Here is a 21,588-nt window from a genome sequence, read left to right on the forward strand (position 1 = left end):
TTGGCCCTACCGACCCTAAAATTTTTCTAAAGGCGCCTTTGGCGCCAATATATACTAACTTTGAGGGGAAAATCTTTGAGGAGAGCTCGGAAAATCAATTTGTTCGACCTAAAAAAAAAGGTCGTCAAAATTTTCCAAAATTTTTGGAAAATCCGCCCTCCCTCGAGAAAATGTTGATCCGTGTTACGAGATTTTGCCAAACTTACCTCGTATGAGTTAAAAAAAAAAGCTACTGCGCTAGAAATATTCCATTTTGATAATTTTAAATCTTTTGCTTTAAATATTAAGACTCGATAGTTATTAGATGCCTTAGTAAAATCCATCATGCTTTAAAAATGCTGAGCCTTGAATTAAAAATCGGTCTTCGCCCCAAGCGAACTTCTACCTTCTAATTCAAATGTTTTGATGGAATTGAGTTCTACCATTAACAATTATCGAGGGTTTAAATTCAAAAGCTCAAAATAATTCAGCTGCAATCTAATGCACAATAATTTTTCAAACTTATTTTTCAAACTATAAAATTTTCCTTTATTAAATGAGTACTTATATTCTTAAGGCGTAGAACAATCAATTGGTCTTTGAATTCTACTAGCAAGTATCTGACGCGGTAGCGGATTAAGGGGGTGACCCTTAAGGGATTCGACCCCCTGCCGACCCAAAGGGTCCCCCTTTTGTACTATTTTGAGATATTAATTTGTGGCTGATTGACCCGAAAATTTTTCTAAAGGCGGCTTTTGCGCCAATCTATACTAATTTTGAGGGGGGAACGCCCGCCGAAAAACGCGATTTTTTGGTCAACATTTTTCAAAAAGTGCCTAAAAACGCCTTTTTTGGACTGTTTTTTCAGAATTTTCAAAATTCAAAAAAGGTCGACAAAATTTTCGAACACTTTTTTTGAAAATCCTCCCCCTTCGAGAAAATCCTAGATCCGCCCCTGATCTGACGTAAAAAAAATTGATATATTATCCAATTTTTCCTTTCACAAAGATTTAATCGCTTGTGATTTTTAATCAGGTTTTTTTGCCAATTTTGCAGCCCAATTTCAGACATCTGTTTCAAGGGAATGAAAAAATTTTGTTTCTGAAAACTTTCTTAAGCAGAATTCGCTTGCTGTTCGAAATATTTGGCGTGTCACCTTCGCTCTTGATTAGAAATATGGAACTTTTTGGTCATCCCGGTCTATGTTTAGTTCTTTGTAAACTTATGACAAACTAATAAAACCATCAACAACTCGTTTTCGAAGCCCTATCAAACATCGATAAAGGGGCAAATTTAGGATTCCAGAGGAAATTGTTAACCAGCCTTTCCTACCATCATAAATGCCAAGTTTCCCTTCAATTTACAATTAACAACCAAATATGGACAATAAAAAAGACTTCTGGGATGACGTCGGGGGTAGTTAAAATCACGGCAGGAATCACTCGTACCCGAAAGATATAAGGTATATTTTAGCCATATAAAACTCGAAAGAATCAGCTTGAAAGTCATTAATATTCGTACGTTTAAAAGGTCTTTGACTAACAAAGAAATTTCACACAATGGCCACGGATCATTCGGACATGAGAATAACTTCCACCGAACCTTAAGTCACTCCCCTTAAATCTTTCTCGAATTGATTGTACCTCCCCCGCCGTTGCTAGTTAAACTCAACTGAGCTGTCTTTATAGGTATCTCGCCGCACACCTGTGCTCCTAATTGTAAGTCTTCATATTCACACTTCAGTTCACTTCATAAACTAACCGACTCTTTAAGGCAAATGAAGCCGAAAAATTTAAAAAAAAACTGCCGAGGAACTCAATTTTGGTAAAATTTCACCATCTTCTTCAAATTAGATCCGAAAAGTTTACGCAATTAATTGTCTTTTTCGTCTAATTCAGTTATATGAGCCCAAATTTCATGCCTAATGATTCTGAAATCTCATCTTAGTTCCACTTGCTAGTTCATAGGCTGCCAATCTAAAAACTGACAGGTTTAGTTGATCTGCAAGAATCTTTACTCAGGTCATCGCTGTAAAAATACCTTAAAAACGTCATTAAGTGTCTGCATTAGCGGATTTAGAGGGGAAGGGGGATTTGGAGCGGCCTTTCCTCTCTTTCCGGGATTCGACCCCCTAACCACGCAAAGGGTCCCCTGTTAGCTAAGTGACCCTAAAACTTTTCTAAAGGCGCCTTTTGCCCAATATATACGAATTTGAAGGGGGCGAGTGGCGAAAAACGCAACTTTTTTGGTCAAATCGTCCAAAAAAAACGTATTTTTTGTCAGTTTTTTAAATTTGTGGAAATTGCGTCTTTAAAGTGATTTGGAAGAGCTTGGAAATTAGTACGAGCTAAAAAAAAAGGTCTACACAATTTCAAAAAAATAATCTGGAAAATCCGCCGCCCCCCTCTAGCAAATCTCCTAGATCTGCCCCTGGGTGTCAACAGAAACTAAAAAGAACATCCGGATGCTGGGGAGTTAATACGGAAAGCTCTGTTTACAAGTACTCTTTCAAAAACATTAGCTTTAAAAAAATTTCACTTTTTTGTGAGGTGTTGAGTTAGTAAGGACTGCGTTGTGCGGCGGTAGACGCGCGATACTTTATTTATGTTGTTAGGAACTCTGTCACCTTCTCTCTAGTGCAGAAACGCAATTGGTTCTCATGGTTGTTGTTGACATGTCAATCGCCATGCTATCTTTGATGCTAAAATGCGCCATATCACTCTTTGTCGTCTTCTGTAAGATTTAAGTTGATATTTATATTTGTTATTTTTTCACGGCGACACTGTTCAATTTATTATTCTTAATTCTTCGCATTCAAGAACAAATAAAGTCTTAATTTTAATTGTTCAATTCAATATTCATTGAGGTTGACGACCAATCAGATTTGTTGAGAGTACCACACGGTTGGCTTAAAACAACTTCAAATCCTCCGAGCAATTGGGAAACTTGGACTGGACATCTCAACTTAGAGATCACGTTTCGGTTGTGACCCAAGAGAAAAGTTAAAACAGCTGGTACAATTCGCGATGATCCTATTCCCAAACCTGAGGGATCATTGTCTCAGAAGATGCTACAGGTCAAGTGAATGGGTGAGCGCGTGATGCTGCAGCTGTACCTAAGTCGCAGGAATCAAAGGACAAAAGGATAGTCAAAGGCCATAGGGTTGCTCCCGGCGATTATTATTTTGAAGAGTCTATTATTTTTCTCCCTAGATACCGAGGGAAATACCAGTTTTTTTTCAGAATTTTCGGCACACGGATCTCAGCGCAATTACCTTCAAAGATTTTTTGACAGTTGTGAATTGCTACTCAAGAAAGAAAACAGTTTTTATCAATGAAGGTGTTCAAGGCGGTCCATACCTAGAGTGAAAAACTGGAGTAATTTTTTATTTGCTTGATGGCCAGGCGAAGTACTCTGAGACTTCTTCATCGCTGAGATGCAGTTCAATGATCTTTAAAGGGGCTTAGGCATCCGTTCAGGTGTACCAAAAGACATGCCTGAGTCGGTCCTGATACAGCAAAAGGGGTTCAAACTGCATCTACGTTGCAAAAACAACTCGGAAATCTATCATCTTAGAGCAATCAGATCCAATAAAACCATCATTAATCCCAAAAGTTCCGGATGAAGTAAGATTCAAATTTTTCAGGCTATAGGAGGAAACTTTCAGACTGAATCAATCGGGCATATTCGAATCCGAACCGTCTAAAAGGGAGCATTTTGAAAGAGTACAAACCGTATTACTTCTGCGGTAATGGAATCTCCTGAATAATTTCTCGTCAAATAGCAATTGTAGACACCAATTTAATTGAAAAGAGGCTGTAACTTTGTATCTTCCGATAGCGAAGGGGAATTTACAGTTTTATCAATTGACAGTGAAGTATTCTCAAATTTTGTGGTAATAGATACACCTAGGTGTTTCTCAGTTATTGAAAGAGCCATTTCAGTGAAAAAAACTGGAATTGGTCGATAAAGCAATTGCGAAACTGGAAAGTTCCATTAGATAAGATCTTATGCGGTCAAAAATGTTCGATTGAAGCTATCTATGTTGACTAGAATTGATTAAAGACTGAATTATTTGGTCACTGGTTTTTGGAATCATCGTCGCTGTGGTGAAAGTTAAAATCGGCTCATTTTTTGAGAACCGTACCAGATGTCCAGATCAAAGCTAAAATTAAATACAATTCAAATTAAGCAGGATCCTCGTCGAGAGAGTTTAGTCGCTCAAGTAATACACAAGGTATTTTTGGAGGAGTAAAAAATACTACAGATTAAACCTTGTTTTTTCTCAAAACTTGTCCGCGCCAAAAATCGTGAAGTAATTTCAACATAAGTTCTCCGTTGATTCTAAAATAGGAAGAGGACCATCAAGTTCCGGTTCATATCCAAGCTAAAGTGGAGGAGGAGATTGAAAACTCATCCGTGAGGGGCATATCGTACAACTGAATAAACACACAAGTGATCACTTTTTTGATTCAAAGAAGAAACAGCAAGGAATTACGGCTCGGTGAAACTGGCTATGATTACTTAGCCAATGAACAAAGAAAATGATAAAAATGAGTACCAATTGCCTAATTGTTTTGAGTTGTTTTGTCCCAGTTGCTTGACAATCTGCTGGAGAAAAATGTTTTTATCTCTTTGGAGCTAAATATGCATTTTGGCAAATCAAAATGAGCCAACAAGTTATTAGTCATTGCAGTTTCAATATCATTTGCCGTGAACAGATGATAATCACAACAGATTCAAAACTGAGTTCTATGATTAAAGAGACATGCCCACAGAGTTTAGAAGGTAATGAAAAATACGCTGCAAGGGTTTTCTGGAGTATCTTGTTTCCTTGACGACATGCTTATTCTCTTTAGAGGATCGATGGAAGATCACAATCGTTTAGAAGAAAACGTCTTAAATCGGCTATCGGGTGAGAACTTTTGCACTTAAATTAGCTAAATACGAATTATCCTTGTTTAGGTTTTGTAATAAAAACGAAAAGAATTCCCCCGAAACAATTAAAGACAGAAGCAGTTCTGGCTCTAGTTCCTCCAAAAACGCGCAAAAAAACTCATGTCGTTTATGGTCATGTTCGTTCTTCTTACAAAATATTACCGGAATTGCAAGTCCATTCAGATCAATTACGCCAGTCACTGAAGTTCAGTAACAAGCAAAACTTTAGTTTGGAAGACTTACAACAGCTAGCTTTTAAAAAGGTTCTAGGACTAATTGAGGACATTATAAAAATGCATCCTTAAGATCAATCTCAAGCAATGCCATTCATAGTGATTTGGGGGCAGCTTTAAAACAAGAAATCGAGAATGAAATGTGGATTGGATTGCATTTGCTTTACATTTTTTGAATGATTAAAGGTAACAATATAGAAGAAATGAGCTAGAATTACCAGCAATTATTTGGTCTCGTGTTTTTTTTTACATTTATTTACTCGGCCACAGTGTTGAAGTGCAAACCGATCTTAAAGCGAAATTTTTTGCACTCGAAATAAATCGGGGTACTAAAGCCCACCAGTCCCGGCTGACAAGTTGAGCAAAGAATGCTTATTTCCGATCAATTTTAATTTCACTCATATACGTGACAGCAAATTAGGTATCTTCAATTGTTTATCCCGTATCCTACCTTCGAGGCCTCTAATACATGTGAATTCGAAGATCAAATTTGAGTCAAAAGCATTGGAAACTTTTTTTGATGCCTGTAATCAGATCGTCTCTTACAGATGTTGAGCAGATCGTCTGTTATCCGTCAACTTTTATTTTGTTCATATCCCTGACAGCAATTTAGGTATCTTCGGTTACTTATCCCGGTATCATAATTTCGATGTTTCTAAAACATGTGAATATGAAGATCAGAATGTAGTCAAATGCACTGGGAAAAATTTTTGATGGTTGTAATTTTCTAAATGGTTGGGTAAATCATTCTATTTCAAATAGTCCGGTTTCATCAAGTGAGCCAATTCACCTTTAATTTCGGAGGAGAGAAGTATCATAAATCCTTGTAAAAAATATACTAGAAGCACATTAGGGCGTCATTTTTCATGGAAGCATTGTCAGTCAATCAAAGTGCACCACTAGTGCTGGCATTCCGCCACAAAAGGGCACAACAATTCTCGACCAATCAGAGTGCAAGATTCCATCAGAAAATCCGCAACTAAAGGGTGCTTAATATAAGCACGCGTTCTCGTTCAGTCAGATCGACGATAAATTTGAAAGACTTTCAATCAATTTGTACCTATTGACAGGCTTTGTTTGAGGAGAACAAATCACGCAGGCTGCAGCAATCGCGAGCAGTCTGTTCAGGGCGAGAGACGCCTGCAGATCCGAGAAAAGCTCTGAAGGGCACATATGCCCATGTTGTTGCGAATTTCTGTTCACAATTGTGGAAAGCGAGAAAACTGGAATTGCTGGACCGCTCTCAGCTTGGGGACATTAAAGAAACCGATAGCAGCGGCGCACTAAAAGTCTGCACCTGGCTTAGTGGTGATTTTTTAATTTGGTTGTTTTGGCAGACCTCACTCAAATCGTTTGACAAGGTTAGATCGTGGTAGACGGATGCATAATTTGTGGACAATGGGATAGCCATTTCAAATAGTCTGCTGAAGGCAAAGTTGGCCCGGCTCCACTGCTCTCATGCTGGTCAGCTCGCTGTGGCTTACGCCGCGCAGTACATCTGCTGGTCTTGGATGCATCGTACACAGGGTTGTACACATTTGGTATTATTTTCAAATCTCGTTCCTCTTTTATTTCTTCTAACAGGGGGTAAGAAAAATTAACTCGAATAACAAGGAGTTTTTTAAGTGAAAGGATTTCTCATGTCAAAAAGGATAGGAAATGACCGAGAGAAACACCGCGATTAAGCATGCTTTCATCTTCGTCTGATGACCGACGTCCTCTAACGGGACTTAGTTCAATATCGTGCCAAGATTGCCACTGAGACAGTTCTCGTGCCCCTTCGCCACAAGCCCCGGGCATTCGTCCTCAGCGAACCATTCCAAATACAGTGGTGGACCTAACATTATCTTCCTCAATGTCTGGGAGAACCGCGGGCTCATCTTCTACCAAGGCTCCTTAACCAGCCAATTTCTCTAATCTAAAGTACCCGGATCTTATTCAGACGAGCAAGTTCAGTCTCAGGTCCTAATTTTTGTCGTGCTAGCTGATGCCGCTTCTGCGACCCCACATGGAGGCTCAGAAAAAGATGATGCTCACTCTTGGGCTTTAGTTTTGTCTAGGACTTCTTCCCGTTGGAAAAAACAAACTAATTTCTTCGACAGTCCTATCCGGCATGCGGTTAGCGAGATTTCGATTCACTCCATGCCCTCGCAAATAGCAGTCGCGAAACCCGCAAAAATGGTCTTTTCAGAGCAGCAAGTACACTTCATCCGGTCAGGGTCTACAACGCTGGTCGCTCCCAATCATTCGGCCGAGAAACCCGCCGAGCCAGTCTCATCCACTTCTTCAAGGAACATTATCAGATTTTCTCGACCTACCGCCGAGGGGCTTTTCCGCCACAACGAGAAAAGAAGTCCATTTAATTCGAACTGTTCAAACTCTGTTCCAAAACTTTTAAGTCTTTTTATTTATTTCTTTTCGGTTTAGCTTTTGTCATTATGATTAGCCATTCAGTCAAGGGCTTCAATTCGAGTTAAATTTGAACCAAAAATTGCAGGGGTAAATGGGGCGCGGCGTTATTCGCGCGCTAGTTTATTTATGTTGTTACGTACTCTATCATCTCTTCTCTCATGCAGAACCGCAATTGGTTCTCAAGGTCGTTGACGGCCGGTCAATCGCTTTGCTAACTTTGGAGCTAAAATGCGCTCTCACTTTTTGCCAATATGTGTATTATTTAATTTGATATTTTTTTTAGTATTGTGTCCAGAGAAAACTATTGATTCTTTTTAAAATTTTTTTTACGTTCAAGAGCAAATAAAATCTTGATGTTTTTGATTCAGTATTCATCGAGCTAACACAGACTGAGACAACCAACTTCCGATTTTTAAACACCAAAACAGCCGAATCAAATGTAAAATTATGATCTATTCTCTTTAGTTTCTTACTTGCTTAAATGACATTGCGTAAAGAGACTTCGTTTCCAAGTCGTTTTAATACCAAATTATTGTAATATCATCACTGGGAAACTTTTTTGGAAGATTTTCAAAAGTTCCCAGCCACAACTCAGTGGACTTCAATATGGTATATCACTCATACAACGTATCTTTGTTTTACTTGATTTCATAGGTACCCCAAAGGAGCAATAAAATATTTTTCTAAAGCAATGACTCGTCCCGAGGTGCATTGCATACGGTATTCACACATTTTGCCCCTCACACGTTTCGCCCCTCTTAAATCTAGTGGCACATTCTCCCCCCCCCCCCCCCCCCCCCCACACGTTTCGCCCCTCATAAATTACTGGCACATTTCGCCCCTAAAATTTACATTAAGAAAGCGGCGTTAATTAACTGTGTAATAAGTTAGGGGCGAAACGTGCGAGGACGAAATGTGCCACTAGATTTAAGAGGGCGAAATGTGTGTGGGGCGAAACGTGGGACATTCATTGCATACGGAACGGTCAATGTTTTGGAGAGCATTTATCGGTTAAAACATGCAAATGCATTAAAAAACCTTCTTGGCCCGAAAAACATGAGCACCCAGTTGCATTGCACAGACATTACAACTACAGCATTTGTTGCAAAATAAACCAAAAAACAATTTTTATGTACTGTTTTTTTTTGGTTCCGGATGCGGTCGGAATAACGCTTCAAGAATAGCGGCTGAAATTAGACAGAAAGATTTGTTGCGTGAGATTAGAACTGATCCTCTCCTCTAACAGAAAATGCACTCGGTTCCTTTAGCTTTTATAAAACATCTTTTTGGGATCCTAATCACAAACAAAACGGTTGTGTCGCTCCACTTTACCCACTGAAAGCAATTTAAATGTTTCTTTTAACTCGCTTCAAAAAACAATCTTCATAATTTTCCCCTATTCATGGAGACACTAGTCGGAGCACTAACAAAATAAATCGGTTCAGTGACAAACTTAAACAGAACAAAGTAAATAGGTACAGATGTGTTTACAACTACATATTTTTCGATGGATAGAGGGGTAGAAAAATTAAGTGCTTTTTGAGAGATTTTTTGACAAGCACGCCTCTTCAAAATTAAAGAATACTGTTGCAAAAAAACCTCAATCTGTGTGCGAGAAAAAACACACTTTCACGAAAAACAATTTGCGGGCCAGCCAGCCAAAAATGAATGCAGTAAAAATTAACTATCAGTTATCCCTTCCTTTCCGTCCGAAGTTGACATCTATTATAGGTGCGAGGTAAGCTTGACAATGGGGACGGTACAACCAAAAGGATTCTTTTTGTAGTAAATTTGGTATCGCGAGCTGAGAAAGTGGGGAAAATCGACTCATTATAGGTTAACACTATTTTTGGTATTTCACGCTAATTAGAGACATTGTCCTCCAGGAGTGGTAGCATATTGTGTTTTCATTGATTGGAAAATTTCCAGTCTCATTTGCATTCTTTCTTCATATCCCTTCTAATTTCCAGTCAGGCCTCCAGGGTAAAACAAAATCAAATTATACAAACAACCACAAAAATATAAAAAGATATGATAAAACTTTTTCATTTTTTTCTCCGATTATGAGCATTTTTTAGTGCAACGATAATTTGTCCAACGATTTTTCCAACTTTCTCTAATAAAAAAATTACATTTTAATGATAGAAGAACGCTCATCTTTTTAGTAGAGAACTTGTATTAAGGCTTTGCGGATATTAGTCCATTTAGGTCAAATTGTAGAACATTTTTTTTTACTTTAAAAAACTTGGTTACAAAAATTTCAGTTTAATTGAGTTGGGCTCGTTTTTTTACCGACCTTCGTTGAACGTGAGGAATATATAAGCTTGGAGAGGTTTTTTCATTCCAACCAATTGCACCTGAAATTGACGTTTTCCCAAGTGGGCGTTCTAGGCACTATTCTAAATCAGCCTTAAGCTTATGTAAGCTGCTCGTATATGAAAATTTTATAATTTTATAAATATTCTGAAGATTTTATCTATGATGCTGAAAATTTACCCGCACTAGCAAAAATGTTTTAGATCAATTTATAAAGAATTCAAATCAAATTTTAATAGGTCAAAATTGATTAACAGTGTAGAACTTAGAAGCTTTCAGTTTAAATATATTTTCAAAAAACTATTTATATAAATTTAATTGAAAAACTTAAATCTAGTTACAGGTCTAAAAAATGGATTTTTGATGGATTTTTCTGTTCACGAAAATCCATCAAAATCTTGCAACAATCTTTTTTCAGAAAACTCCTGAGAAGATCATGTTTTTGCCAAAAAATGGACAGCAATTAATCAAATTTTGAGCGCGGAAACATGCAATTAAATTTAAAAAATATGAATTTAAATCAAAATCTATGTAACAAATCAAAAAAATAGTGTATATTAGATTTTAAGCTCAATGGTCTAAATAAAATACGCGCTTAAAAAATAGAATATTATCAATGCAAGCGTAAGTGGCGCCTTAAACCATTTCAAACTGGAAAAATGTTGAATTTTTATGCCTATTTGTCTGAAAAACTCTCAAATAGATCATCCGTGGCTCGCAAAAGCGTAATTACTCTATATTTCTCTGGGAAAAAAAAGAGAAAAGTTTGGGATACTTTTGCGAAGAATTTTGTAATATTTGCAAAGCAACCGGCAATTTTTCGTTTGAACTTAAAATAGTGTTAAAAAATTGATTTTTTTAAAATTTGCGGCCGCATGTTGAAGTAGGCGGCGTTTTTGTTTGCGCCATAAAAAGCTTTCCTCACAAGGTTTGGTGAATGAAAAAGAAGAAAATTGTTTAAAAAAAAAGAGTTAACACCAATTTTTTTTAAATATTGTTATTGTATTAAGTAACAGAAAAAATAACAGCTGAGCAGAAAATCAATCAAGCATCAAACAGTTAGAAACTCAGAGAAATGTGGTCCAAATTTTGAGATATATAAACTATTAACAAAATTTGTAAAACATGAGAGTGCAACAGCGACAAGATTTAATGAACTCTTTCTTAAATTTGGAAAAGCTAAACTTTTGTAAAATACTGCAGCCTGCAAATTTAACAGCATTACATAAAAAAGATATCCGGCAGTGGATAATTACTGTGCAATTGCCAAATATGATCACTTTGGACAAATTGAAGATAAAAAACTATCAAAATAATTATTAATTTCAAAAAAAATCAATTTTGGAGGATTGTTTTCATTACAAAATATCGAAAGAACCTAAAGGTTGGGTCAAAATTTGATCTTTCATCCGGCTCGCAGTTTTCCTGGGTGTTGGGGCATTTTCCGCCATCTTTTCGGACAAGAGTGAGCAGCGTGCGAAATCAGTCTATTTTTAATGAGCCACCGCGAGTTTTTAATGTTTTGCTGTTTGGTTTACAAACCCGATCACGTATAATTACCGCTATTTTTTGTGAAGCTATCGGAAAAAATTAAAAAATATTTTTTTCCTCTGCTCACAAAGATCATTGATTCAGTAAATCTGTCGTGCACTCTTAAAATGAGTATAAAATGATTCGAAACTCCATCCGAGAGAAAAATTTCTCTTTCTTTTCAAATTTAAAACTCAACAGGTGTACCGTTTATTCCGAAATGAAATTTTTGTATCTTTGAAACTAAAAAACTTAACGATAACCGGTTTTCAAGGGTATCATTTATTTCATCTCTTTTTTGAAGGAAAAAACAACTTCAAGAATGCTCAAATTAATGTTGAGAAATTTTTATTTTTCAATTTCTGTTCATTCCATCAATTCAATGACTTCATGTCGAACATCTTATTTTTCTCATAATTCCTTGAGTGCCATTGCGTGAGTCTATGTCAGCATTTAGTAGTTAAATGGTGAAGCAATCGACCAAAAAACTAGAGGAGTCAGATCGAGGCCCAGATTAGGAGATTCGAACATTTTTTCTTTTTTTTCTAATTTGATTGATTTGAAACTAATGAGGTTATTCCAAAAATAATTATGTCTGCAATGTCTTTCAAAAATTTAATGAGCACAAAGATATCAAGCTGTTGCGCGTACCCGCAGGGGTTCAGCGGAACAGTTCTACAGATATTTTTTTTAGAACTTAATTAGAACTATCATTAATTTTTCATGTTGTTATGTACTTTAAGGTTTGCTCTTTGCTTAACTCATTAAAACATGTTGACACATTTAGTATCAAAATTGACTGGTCATCAGTTTGTCAGGGTTCTCATCCAGGTGGATTGTTTGTTTTAAAAAGTAAAAATGGAAAAAAGATAAAGTTATGAAGACATCAAGCAAAGCGTACAAACAGCAAAAAAACCCAGGAACCTTGATTGGTTCTCGCACCCTGACTGGTTGATTTGAGTTTCTTTCTTTTTTTATTCTGTGATGAATGATCCCCACATATTTCAAGAGTGTGTAAATTATGATTGTGACAACCGTAATTTGTAAGCGGTATACCTATATCGTAGTGGGAAAATGGCATCAAAAAATATCTATGAGGTTTGTTGTTCTCAAACGGTAATCTTTATGGGGAATAGCTGTGATTTTTTGATAAAATTAGTTTTGAAACAACGTATTTGTTATTGGCTTAGGTATAAACCGACTGTCTTACATCAATGTAGCATGAAAAATTCTACTAAACTGTTGCCCAAAGCTTGGAGTTAAGGTATCTTGAAAGTTGATATGTTAAGACAAGGCTCATTCCTCATCGTACCAGGCTTAAGTCCTGATTTATCTGACCGCTCTTTCTAGTAGCGTCAAGATTTTTTGGATTGGTCAGAAAAAATGAGAGTCAATCTTTTTTTAAATCAAAAATCTGCTTGCACTGAATATTTTTTGCTTAGTAACTGAACTGAAATGGATTTTCATTGACATAATCTGCATCTAGAAAGAAATTGATACCAATTAGATTTCTTAAACTCAATTTTGTAAGATTTGGAGTCTGGACTAATTCACTCCGTGTGCACTATTGAATACAAAATAGCTGCAAGACTGATTGAATCAGAATAACAGTCACTCTCCCGCTTTTCCCACTTCGTCTTCACGTAATGTTAACCTAACAACTTCGGTGAGGTTTTCATCTAATACTTGATGCTCAGCAATGGCATATACTTACAAACTATTTCAATTTTGAATAGTACAGGCTCAGCAGAATTTTGCCAGCGTTTGATGAATAAAGCACAGAAATTAATATTTCAGAGAACGTAAAAAATATACAAGACAACAAAACTGCTCGTATCAGGGCGAAGCCCTGAATGTTCAGGCTGCCTTCTAAGGTTTATGGAGCAGTAATAACATAAAAAAATTAAATGAAATAAAATAAAATGAATTTTTTTTTCTAAAATTTGAATTTTTTTCAATGAAAATCACCCGACCCCCCCACACGCCATATAAAAACAAAAGGATAGATTTCGTTCCCTATAACAAATCAATTGGGGCAAATAAGCTTCGTTCAACCAATTTGGAACAATTTCTAAGACGGATTAAAACTCCGCTTACGCGTTAATAGCTCGAATTATATCGCGCGTTAATTGTCCCAAATTGGTCAAAATGGCCAAAATGGCAACCTTTAGACCCTCATAATTTATGAAAAATGATCACAGGTGAAAAATCTTTTAAAATCTAAGCTCAAGACAACACTACTTTTTGAATGATATAAAAAAGTTCCGTCAAAAATGGCTAGTTAAAAAGTCGAAATTTGTCTGAAGAAAAAAAAAACCCACCCGAGCACAAATATTCCGTTACTTTCGTATCGAAAGTCGGAACAAAAATGAAGTTTTGATCTCATAACGAGCAAAATTTATAATTAATTTGAGAGAAATTCTTGCCCTAACAGAAACTGATCAGAACAAGACTGCGATGCCGTGGACGTTTAACGTCGATGAAAAAGTTCTCCCACACACGCACAGTGATACATTCTGCATCTATAAAGAGTAAACAAGACACGTCGTGTCAGTGCGAAGCCCTGAATGTTCCAATTTTTGTCCTTTAACGATCGACAAAAACAATTTTGATATATAAAAAATGATAAAAAAAAATTGAAGAAAATTAAAAAACGAAATTGAATTCATTTCATTTTTTTTCTTAATTTAATGAACCCACTCTAGAATAATCGGAATTGATAAACGATCGACAAAAAAAATTTCGATATATAAAAAATGATGAAAAAAAAATTTGAATAAAAATTAAAAAACGAAATTGAATTCATTTCATTTTTTTTTTCTTAATTTAATGAACCCACTCTAGAATAATCGGAATTGATTAAGTTAGCAATTTTCAAACAACCAAATTATACAACAATTTACCAAAAAGCTTTATCGTGTTGCATTTGAGCTCAGGACAACAAAATTTTTTCAGCAATTTTTATATAAAAGTCTCGTCAAAAACAATTAATTATATATTCGAACTTAGCCTGAATGAAAAAACTACCCCAAGCCTAAATTATGTGTCACTTTCATTCAATTTTGGAGAAAATGCTCGTCGTATCAGTTTCAAATCCTGGTTTATATGGCAGCTCTTTCTAGTAGTGTCAAGTTTTTGTTGGATTAGTCAGAAATTGAATGTTTTTTAAACAAAAATCTACATGCACTGAAATTATTGTTCCGACTTTTGATACGAAAGTAACGGAATATTTGCGCTCGGGGTGAGTTTTTTTTTCTTCAGACGAATTTTGACTTTTTAACTAGCCATTTTTGACGGAATTGTTTATATCATTCAAAAATTATTGTTGTCCTGAGCTTAAATTTCACCTGTGATCAATTTTCGTAAAGTTGAGGGGGTTTAAAGACTGCCATTTTGGCCAATTTGGGACAATTAAAGCGCGATATATTTCGCGCTATTCACGCGTAAGCGTAGATTTAATCCGTCTTAGAAATCGTTCCAAATTGGTTGAAGGAAGCTTTTTTGCCTTAATTCATTAGTTAATTGGAGCGAAATTTATCACTTTGTTTTTTATATGGCCTGTGGGGGATGATTTTCACAAAAAAATCTCAAACTTTAGAAAAAAAAATTTTCATTTTGTTTTTATTACATTTAACTTTTTATTGCTTTTACTGCTTCATAGACCTTAAAAGGCAGTCGGAACATTTAGGGCTTCGCCCTGATACGAGCAGTCTTGTTTTAGCTTTGTAACTGAGTTGAAATGGATTTTTAATGACATAACTTGAATCTAGAAAAAAAGATTTGGAGTGAGGACTAACTCACTGCGTGTGCACTATTGAATACAAACTAGCAGCAAGACTGATTGAATCAGAGTAACAAAGTCACCCTCCAATTTTTCCTTCTCCGTCTTCACGTAATGATAGCCTAAGAACTTCGGAATAATGACTGCAAGCTGCTGGCCTCATTTCAAATTAGAAATTCTCGTTGCTTGAGTTGTAGGCTTCAAACAAAAAATTTCATAGAGATCTTAACCAGGGGCACAGCAGCGGTTCTCTGTGAACATACGAAGAGCTCCTATGTTGGTCCTTTCCCTGTTGGATAAATCGTTTTTATAACCTTAATCAATACACTTTTGAGCGAAAAAAATCCGTCAAAAACGGCTAGTTAGAAAGTCGAAACTTGTCGTTACGAAAGTCGGAAAGAAAAGACAATGACCCTTATGAGGATGAAGTTTCGTTAGATGGCTTAAAAATGTTTGGCTCTGAATTCATTCTTTTAAATTCAAAGGAAAAATTTGGTTGAAATAACGATCCGATTCATCATAATTATAGACATTTTCAATCTTGTAAATATTTTCAAAAAAAGAAAGAAATTTATACACGATAATTCAATCAAAATTATTACTAACCTCTCAACACTTGTCAACTGATTTTAATCGAATAATTAATTCAATTTGTTTGCGCCGCGTTTTCTGGTCGTGGACACCGAAATGAATGTTTTCTACTTCTCGATGTTGTAGAACGGTTCGGGCCGGTTGGTTGTATAATCTGTTTTCAGTTTTGGTATTCAGTGGGGTATTATACAGTTTCAGTTCCTGTACACCGACCAATTGTTCTGATATTCGAAGAAAACGGAATATTTATGCTTTGTGTGGTTTTTTATTCATTCCTTTCTCTGTGATCAAAATAATAGTTTTTTATATCCCATTGAAGATGTCGACTCTGAAATCAAATAGAAAAAAAAGATATTTCACCTCCAATCAATAATTCGCTTCGAAGATTTTTTTTAGAATTCTGATAGCGTAACGCAAACATGCGTTTCGAATTATCCCTTGCAACAAAATCGTTCCAAAATTGAATTGAGACTAGCTAGTCGGTCGTATGAATTTCGTACGACTCAAATTTTCACACTTGATTTTTGATTCTGTCCAAAATTTATAGTTTTTCAACTTTTTCTTTTCCCAAAAGCTATTCGATATGGATTAAGGGGCAGTCGAAACGAAAAATTCAGCGCTTTGCCCTGCGTTACGACAGTCTTGTTTTATATGCAAGCTCTCTCATCTCGGGACAAGAGAAATTGTCGGTGCCGAATTGTATATAAAAACGTCTGTCGTCTGTGTATAAAAGCCGTATATGCTAGAGCATGAGAATCATCGGGCCGGAGGAAAATTGCCGACCAAGGATGCATTTCATTGGTTGCATTTCCTGGATTCAATTCCTTTAATTGGATTTTTGCGTTTTGTTGGAAGTTTTTGAATGTTCAATTCTGATGTTCTAATTTTACTTTTCTGTTATTCGGTCTTTCTTTGATTTGCGACGCCTATTGATTTGCGACGCCTAACTTGCCTATTGATTTGCTTTTTCGGTCATGTTTTGTGTTTCAGGTTCTGAGAAGGACATTATGAGCAATGTATTTGATGGGTATGCAGTGACAGAGAGACCAGTTGTAAACAAGACCACAGTAATATTAGTCAAAGTCAGACTTTCGATCAATCAGATCATGGACCTGGTGAGTACATGACCAATTCAAAGGGCCATACGAAGCAATACCTATGTCTATAAGCAGGCGAAATTGTTTGCTCTCCTATATGACTCATCACACGTTGTATCTCACCTTTGCCTATATCTCCAATCTCCCTACTCCTACCAAAAATTTTTAGTCGACGAGCAGGCTGCATAAATTTACCTCAAGTTAACTCGTTAACTCGCAACCTGGTAATTGCTGATTTATTAGATCAGGATAAGGTCCAGGATTTTATCATATTGTACAAACATATTTTAAAATAAAATTGGTGTTTTTGTTTCGAGCCTTTCAGATTTGTGGTATCATTTTCAAATACATTCAGCCGACAGCCAGATTCGAAAAAGATCCAACGAGCTCAAGGCTCAAATTATTATTTTAATGTTCTGAAGGAGTTTTTGAGTTCAGGAGTTCAAATATGTGGAAAATGGTTTGATCATGCGCGTATTTTTTTTACATTGAGTATCACTGTTTGATTTTTCTCATTTCAGAACGTTGTGAGGCAGTCACTGACAGCAATCTACTCACAAGAAATGGTTAGTATTTACTTGTAAAAAGTAGATTATTTTGGGTAGGGACCAATGTTTAACCTTCTGAAAAAAAAAACACAAAAACCTTTTTTTTTATAAATCTTTGTTTCGTTTTTTTTTACATAATTCGACTCAAATTTTCTAACACTCTTTTTTGAAAACTTAGGATTTTTTTACTTGGTATTTTCCTGTGCGAAGAAAGAATCTATCAAAAAAAGAATTCAAACGAAGTTTGAGCGCAACCAACATTTTAATGAGAGTTCTGCTGGCAGTGCTTCCACTTTAGAACATTTACCCTACCTCAAACGCATTTATCCGCTTCGTCAAAATCTATTCTCAAATGGTTTAATTCTACTAAATCTTGCTTTCTTGCTTTCTTGAGAATACCTGTCATCTTGAAAATTCAATCAAACATTGAAATACTAAACATTGGATCTTATTTTGCCTTTTATTCGTTTGAGAACTGGTACGACGAGTTCCTAACATGGACACCCGCAGAATACGGAGGGGTGAGGAGAATCCGGGTTCCCAAGGACAACATTTGGTTACCAGACATCAATGTGTTCCAGAGGTAAGTGAAGTTACTAAAAATAAACTACAAAACATCCGATAAAACTTCAAATGGATCTGCCGAAGCTCCAAATTCAACAGCTGAGCACGCAAGGTGTTTTTGGGAGAGAACCGCGAGAGTGAATTTTTCAGATTTTACGACCAAACTACGGTTGTTTTCAGATTTTACGGGGTTTTGAGAAAGTGGACGCACAACCTGTTTTATGCTTCAACTTTGTAATATTTTAAAGCTAAATGCGATGTTTTTGTCGATGGTTTGTTGAAAAAGCCAATAAAGAATTTAGAAAAAAAACAGAAAGCAAAATATTTTCTATTTTTTCTAGGAAACTTAAGAAAATGAGAAACTTTCGTGTTACTTTCAAAGCAACCATATTCTACTCTTCATTACGAGGTCAAGTTGTGCATATTTTATATGCATACTTGAAATGTTTGTGAGTTATGGATTCCAGAGATAAGCCATTAAATCTGCAAAATTGCAACGGTGGTTAATGAAATTGTTGTTAATTTTTGGTTGTTTGTTTGTTGTTCAGAATCAACTGGGCGGACGTGCAGTCTCTGGAGCAGGTGTTGACTAACCCCATAGTGCAGTGGGATGGCAGAGTGACGGTGCAGGAGCCAAGATACCTCACCAGTGCATGCTCCGTCGACGTCAAGTAAGAGAAACACGAGACTGCAGAAAATGATGGCAATTACATTTATTTAACTGCTTTTTATTGTTCCTTTGATTTTGACAAAAATGTATCATAAAAAGTCAAATAAAACACTAAAGCAAACCATGTAAGTGCTGATTTAATCTTACCAATTTGCGTCCCTTTCGCCTTAAGATTCGACCCCCTGACGGACGACCCAGAGGATCCCCCCTTTGGCACTATTTTATGACATCCAGTTTAGGCTGAGCGACCCTAAAATTTTCTAAAGGCGCCTTTGGCATCAATATATACAGATCTTGAAGGGAGAGCGCGCGCCGAAAGATGCAACTTTTTTGGTCAAAATGTTTCCAATGAGTTTCTAAAAATTCCTTTTTTGGACTTTTTTGAAATTTTGCCTGCGGCGCAGAAATTTGGTCAAAACAAGGTCTGTGAAGTAATTTGGAAGAGATCGGAAAATCAAATTGGTCGACTTAAAAAAAGTCTTCATTTTAAATAAGAAAGATTGAGCGCTGAATTTTAATCTTTAGGTGGGACCCGCAAAAATTGGCTTCAGCGCTCAAAGGTTGAATCATTAATAGTTCAAAATAGCATTCCACTTTTTTTGACGCGCAATACTAACTGGTGAGTTTACACTATGTACAAAAAATGGGAACGCATAGTTATTGTGTAAATTAGTTAAATGACATGTTAAGTTGTAAAGACATGTTAAGTTGCTGGGTAAATTTGTAAATAGTTTGGCGAGAACCCAATTTCATTATTATTTTAATAATTTCATTTTTTTTGCATTTTTTGTGGACACTTTTAATTAAATTCCTGTTCTCGTCTTTCTTGAAAACAATTTTCATTATTGTTTTACTACTATCTTTTTTGTATCTGAACAGCAACTAATAAGAAAGTCTTATCTGATTTCAAATTTGAAAAAAAAAACATTTTTTTATTTTGTTTTCAAAATTAATTCTTTAGTCAGAAATTTGTCAAAATCTGTGTTATATCGTTATATCTCGTTCCTGGAAAAGTTTATCTTTTGAATGAACTAAAAAATTTACATCATTAGCATAGGCATTTATTATTGTGACATTGTAATACATGACAAATGGCGCAAAGCTCCGATCCACCTCTTTGTAACCAATTTTTTTTATGTATTTGACCCGTCCTGAGAGTTTTGTTCAAATAAAGCTGACGTTCAGGGAAAAATTTACCACAATAAGCTGAAAGGGGAGAGGAAATTTAACCCCTTCTTTATTACTAATTCAACACACGTACAGCCGAATATTCCTTCCCTGACAATAATTTAGGAAGCCGATTATTGGCAGATTGAATTTATGCGTCCAAAATGCACCTTCGACGCCAAAACATTGTATTTTTGAAGGGGAGAGCGCGCCACCTATATCTTGCAAAAAAAGACTAGCGACTGAGTTTTGGCTTGTTTCTCAAAAATTTGCGGCGGAAAGGGGTCATTTTGGTTTCAAGAGAACTCGAAAAAACACATTGATTGCTGATTGATCTTAAACCCATAAGAAGTCGTCAAAAATAACAAAAATCCCAGCCTTCTTCTGATAAGTTCACTTGTTAACTGACAAAATGCGATTGAAAACTGAATTATTTAACATAACCTGATTGTCTAAAGGGGATTTAATTATTTATTCATTGCAGGTATTTTCCGTTTGATGCACACCATTGCACCATCAACATTGGATCGTGGACATACAAACCCTATGAAGTGGACGTCATGCCAGGGGAATTCGCTGCAGGCACATTGTAAGTCAATATGAGAGAAAAAACTGATTTAACCGATTAATTATTCCTATTATACCTATTGCGTTAAATTTCAACATTTCTGATTGAGTTTTTCAACAAACGTAGCTTTAATTTCAACGACTCTGCTTCCTGAAATTTGATTTCAATGCTCTTAGCATTTTATTTCATCAAAGCGCTTCAATTTTAAAAGAAAGCATTCATCTTTATTGCGAGAAAACATAAAACTTAGTTCTTTATAGCTATTAGAGTAATATATAGCGTAAATAAAACCGAGGAAAGGACTTTTGATGCATGTTGAATAATTACCGGTGCATGATGATTAATTATTGAATCATTGATCAGGGTTTACTGAAATTCAAATGCAGCAGTTGAGTTAGACGAGAGAAAATGAGATAAAAACTGTTGAAAAACTGCCCGCTTAAGTCAAAAGTCAGGAATTATACACTTGGTCTGCAAGTAAAAATCAACACTGACTGTTTCAGAAATGCAACAGCATAAAAAACAATACTGTAAACATTACAGTATAAAAACATTTTACGATAGCCCTGATAAGTGATAAAATCAGAACAGAAAATGCTGTACTGCGCAGGGGTGAATCTAGGATTTTCTCAAGGGGGATGGGGGTCGGGTTTTTGAAAAATTTTCGAAAATTTTAGAACATTTTATAGGTCGATGACTAAACTGATTTTGCGAGCGCTTCCAGAACACTATGAAGACCATATTTTGCCAAAATTGGTTGGGCTGCAGGCATATTTTTGAAAAAACAGCAGTTAAAAAGAAAACATTTTTGGACACTTTTTGCGAAATTTTGACCAAAAAATTATGTTTTTGCGCGTGCGCTCCCCTTCAAAAATTAGTATATTTTGGCGCCAAAGGCGCCTTCAGAAAGTTTCAAAGGTTGGTCGGCTAAAAATGGATTTCTTAAAATAAAACCAAAGAGGGACCCTTTGGTTAGTGAGGTGGTCGAATCCCTGAAGGAGGGCGTCTGTACTGATTCAATAACAAATCAGTAAGTTTTTTGAAATGATCAGTTTTGATCAGAAAAAGAAATAAAAAAAAGTAGTGAACTAAATCATTGAGGCTTCTTCACAACGGTCGGTTCTGTTATTATTGTTGCGTTCCGTTTCAATCTCGCTTGTCGTGGTTGATCTCTCTTCTGCCAGCAAAAATAGC

The 21,588-nt window shown here is 35.9% G+C and overlaps 1 protein-coding gene across 1 annotated transcript; it reads left to right on the plus strand.

The window, feature by feature from the left end:
* Positions 1 to 1,667: 1,667 nt before the first annotated feature.
* On the plus strand, positions 1,668 to 20,424 carry LOC134845208 (neuronal acetylcholine receptor subunit alpha-9-like; the record flags this gene model as incomplete). The annotated part of the gene is given in 6 exon segments (XM_063862109.1): positions 1,668 to 1,697; positions 16,771 to 16,895; positions 17,399 to 17,443; positions 17,899 to 18,008; positions 18,538 to 18,660; positions 20,311 to 20,424. Coding segments are annotated over 5 exon segments (495 nt in total). The 3' UTR covers positions 20,420 to 20,424.
* Between the last annotated feature and the right edge of the window lie 1,164 nt (positions 20,425 to 21,588).

Source organism: Symsagittifera roscoffensis, chromosome 4 (genome assembly GCF_963678635.1).
Source record: "Symsagittifera roscoffensis chromosome 4, txSymRosc1.1, whole genome shotgun sequence".
Taxonomy (NCBI): domain Eukaryota; kingdom Metazoa; phylum Xenacoelomorpha; order Acoela; family Convolutidae; genus Symsagittifera; species Symsagittifera roscoffensis.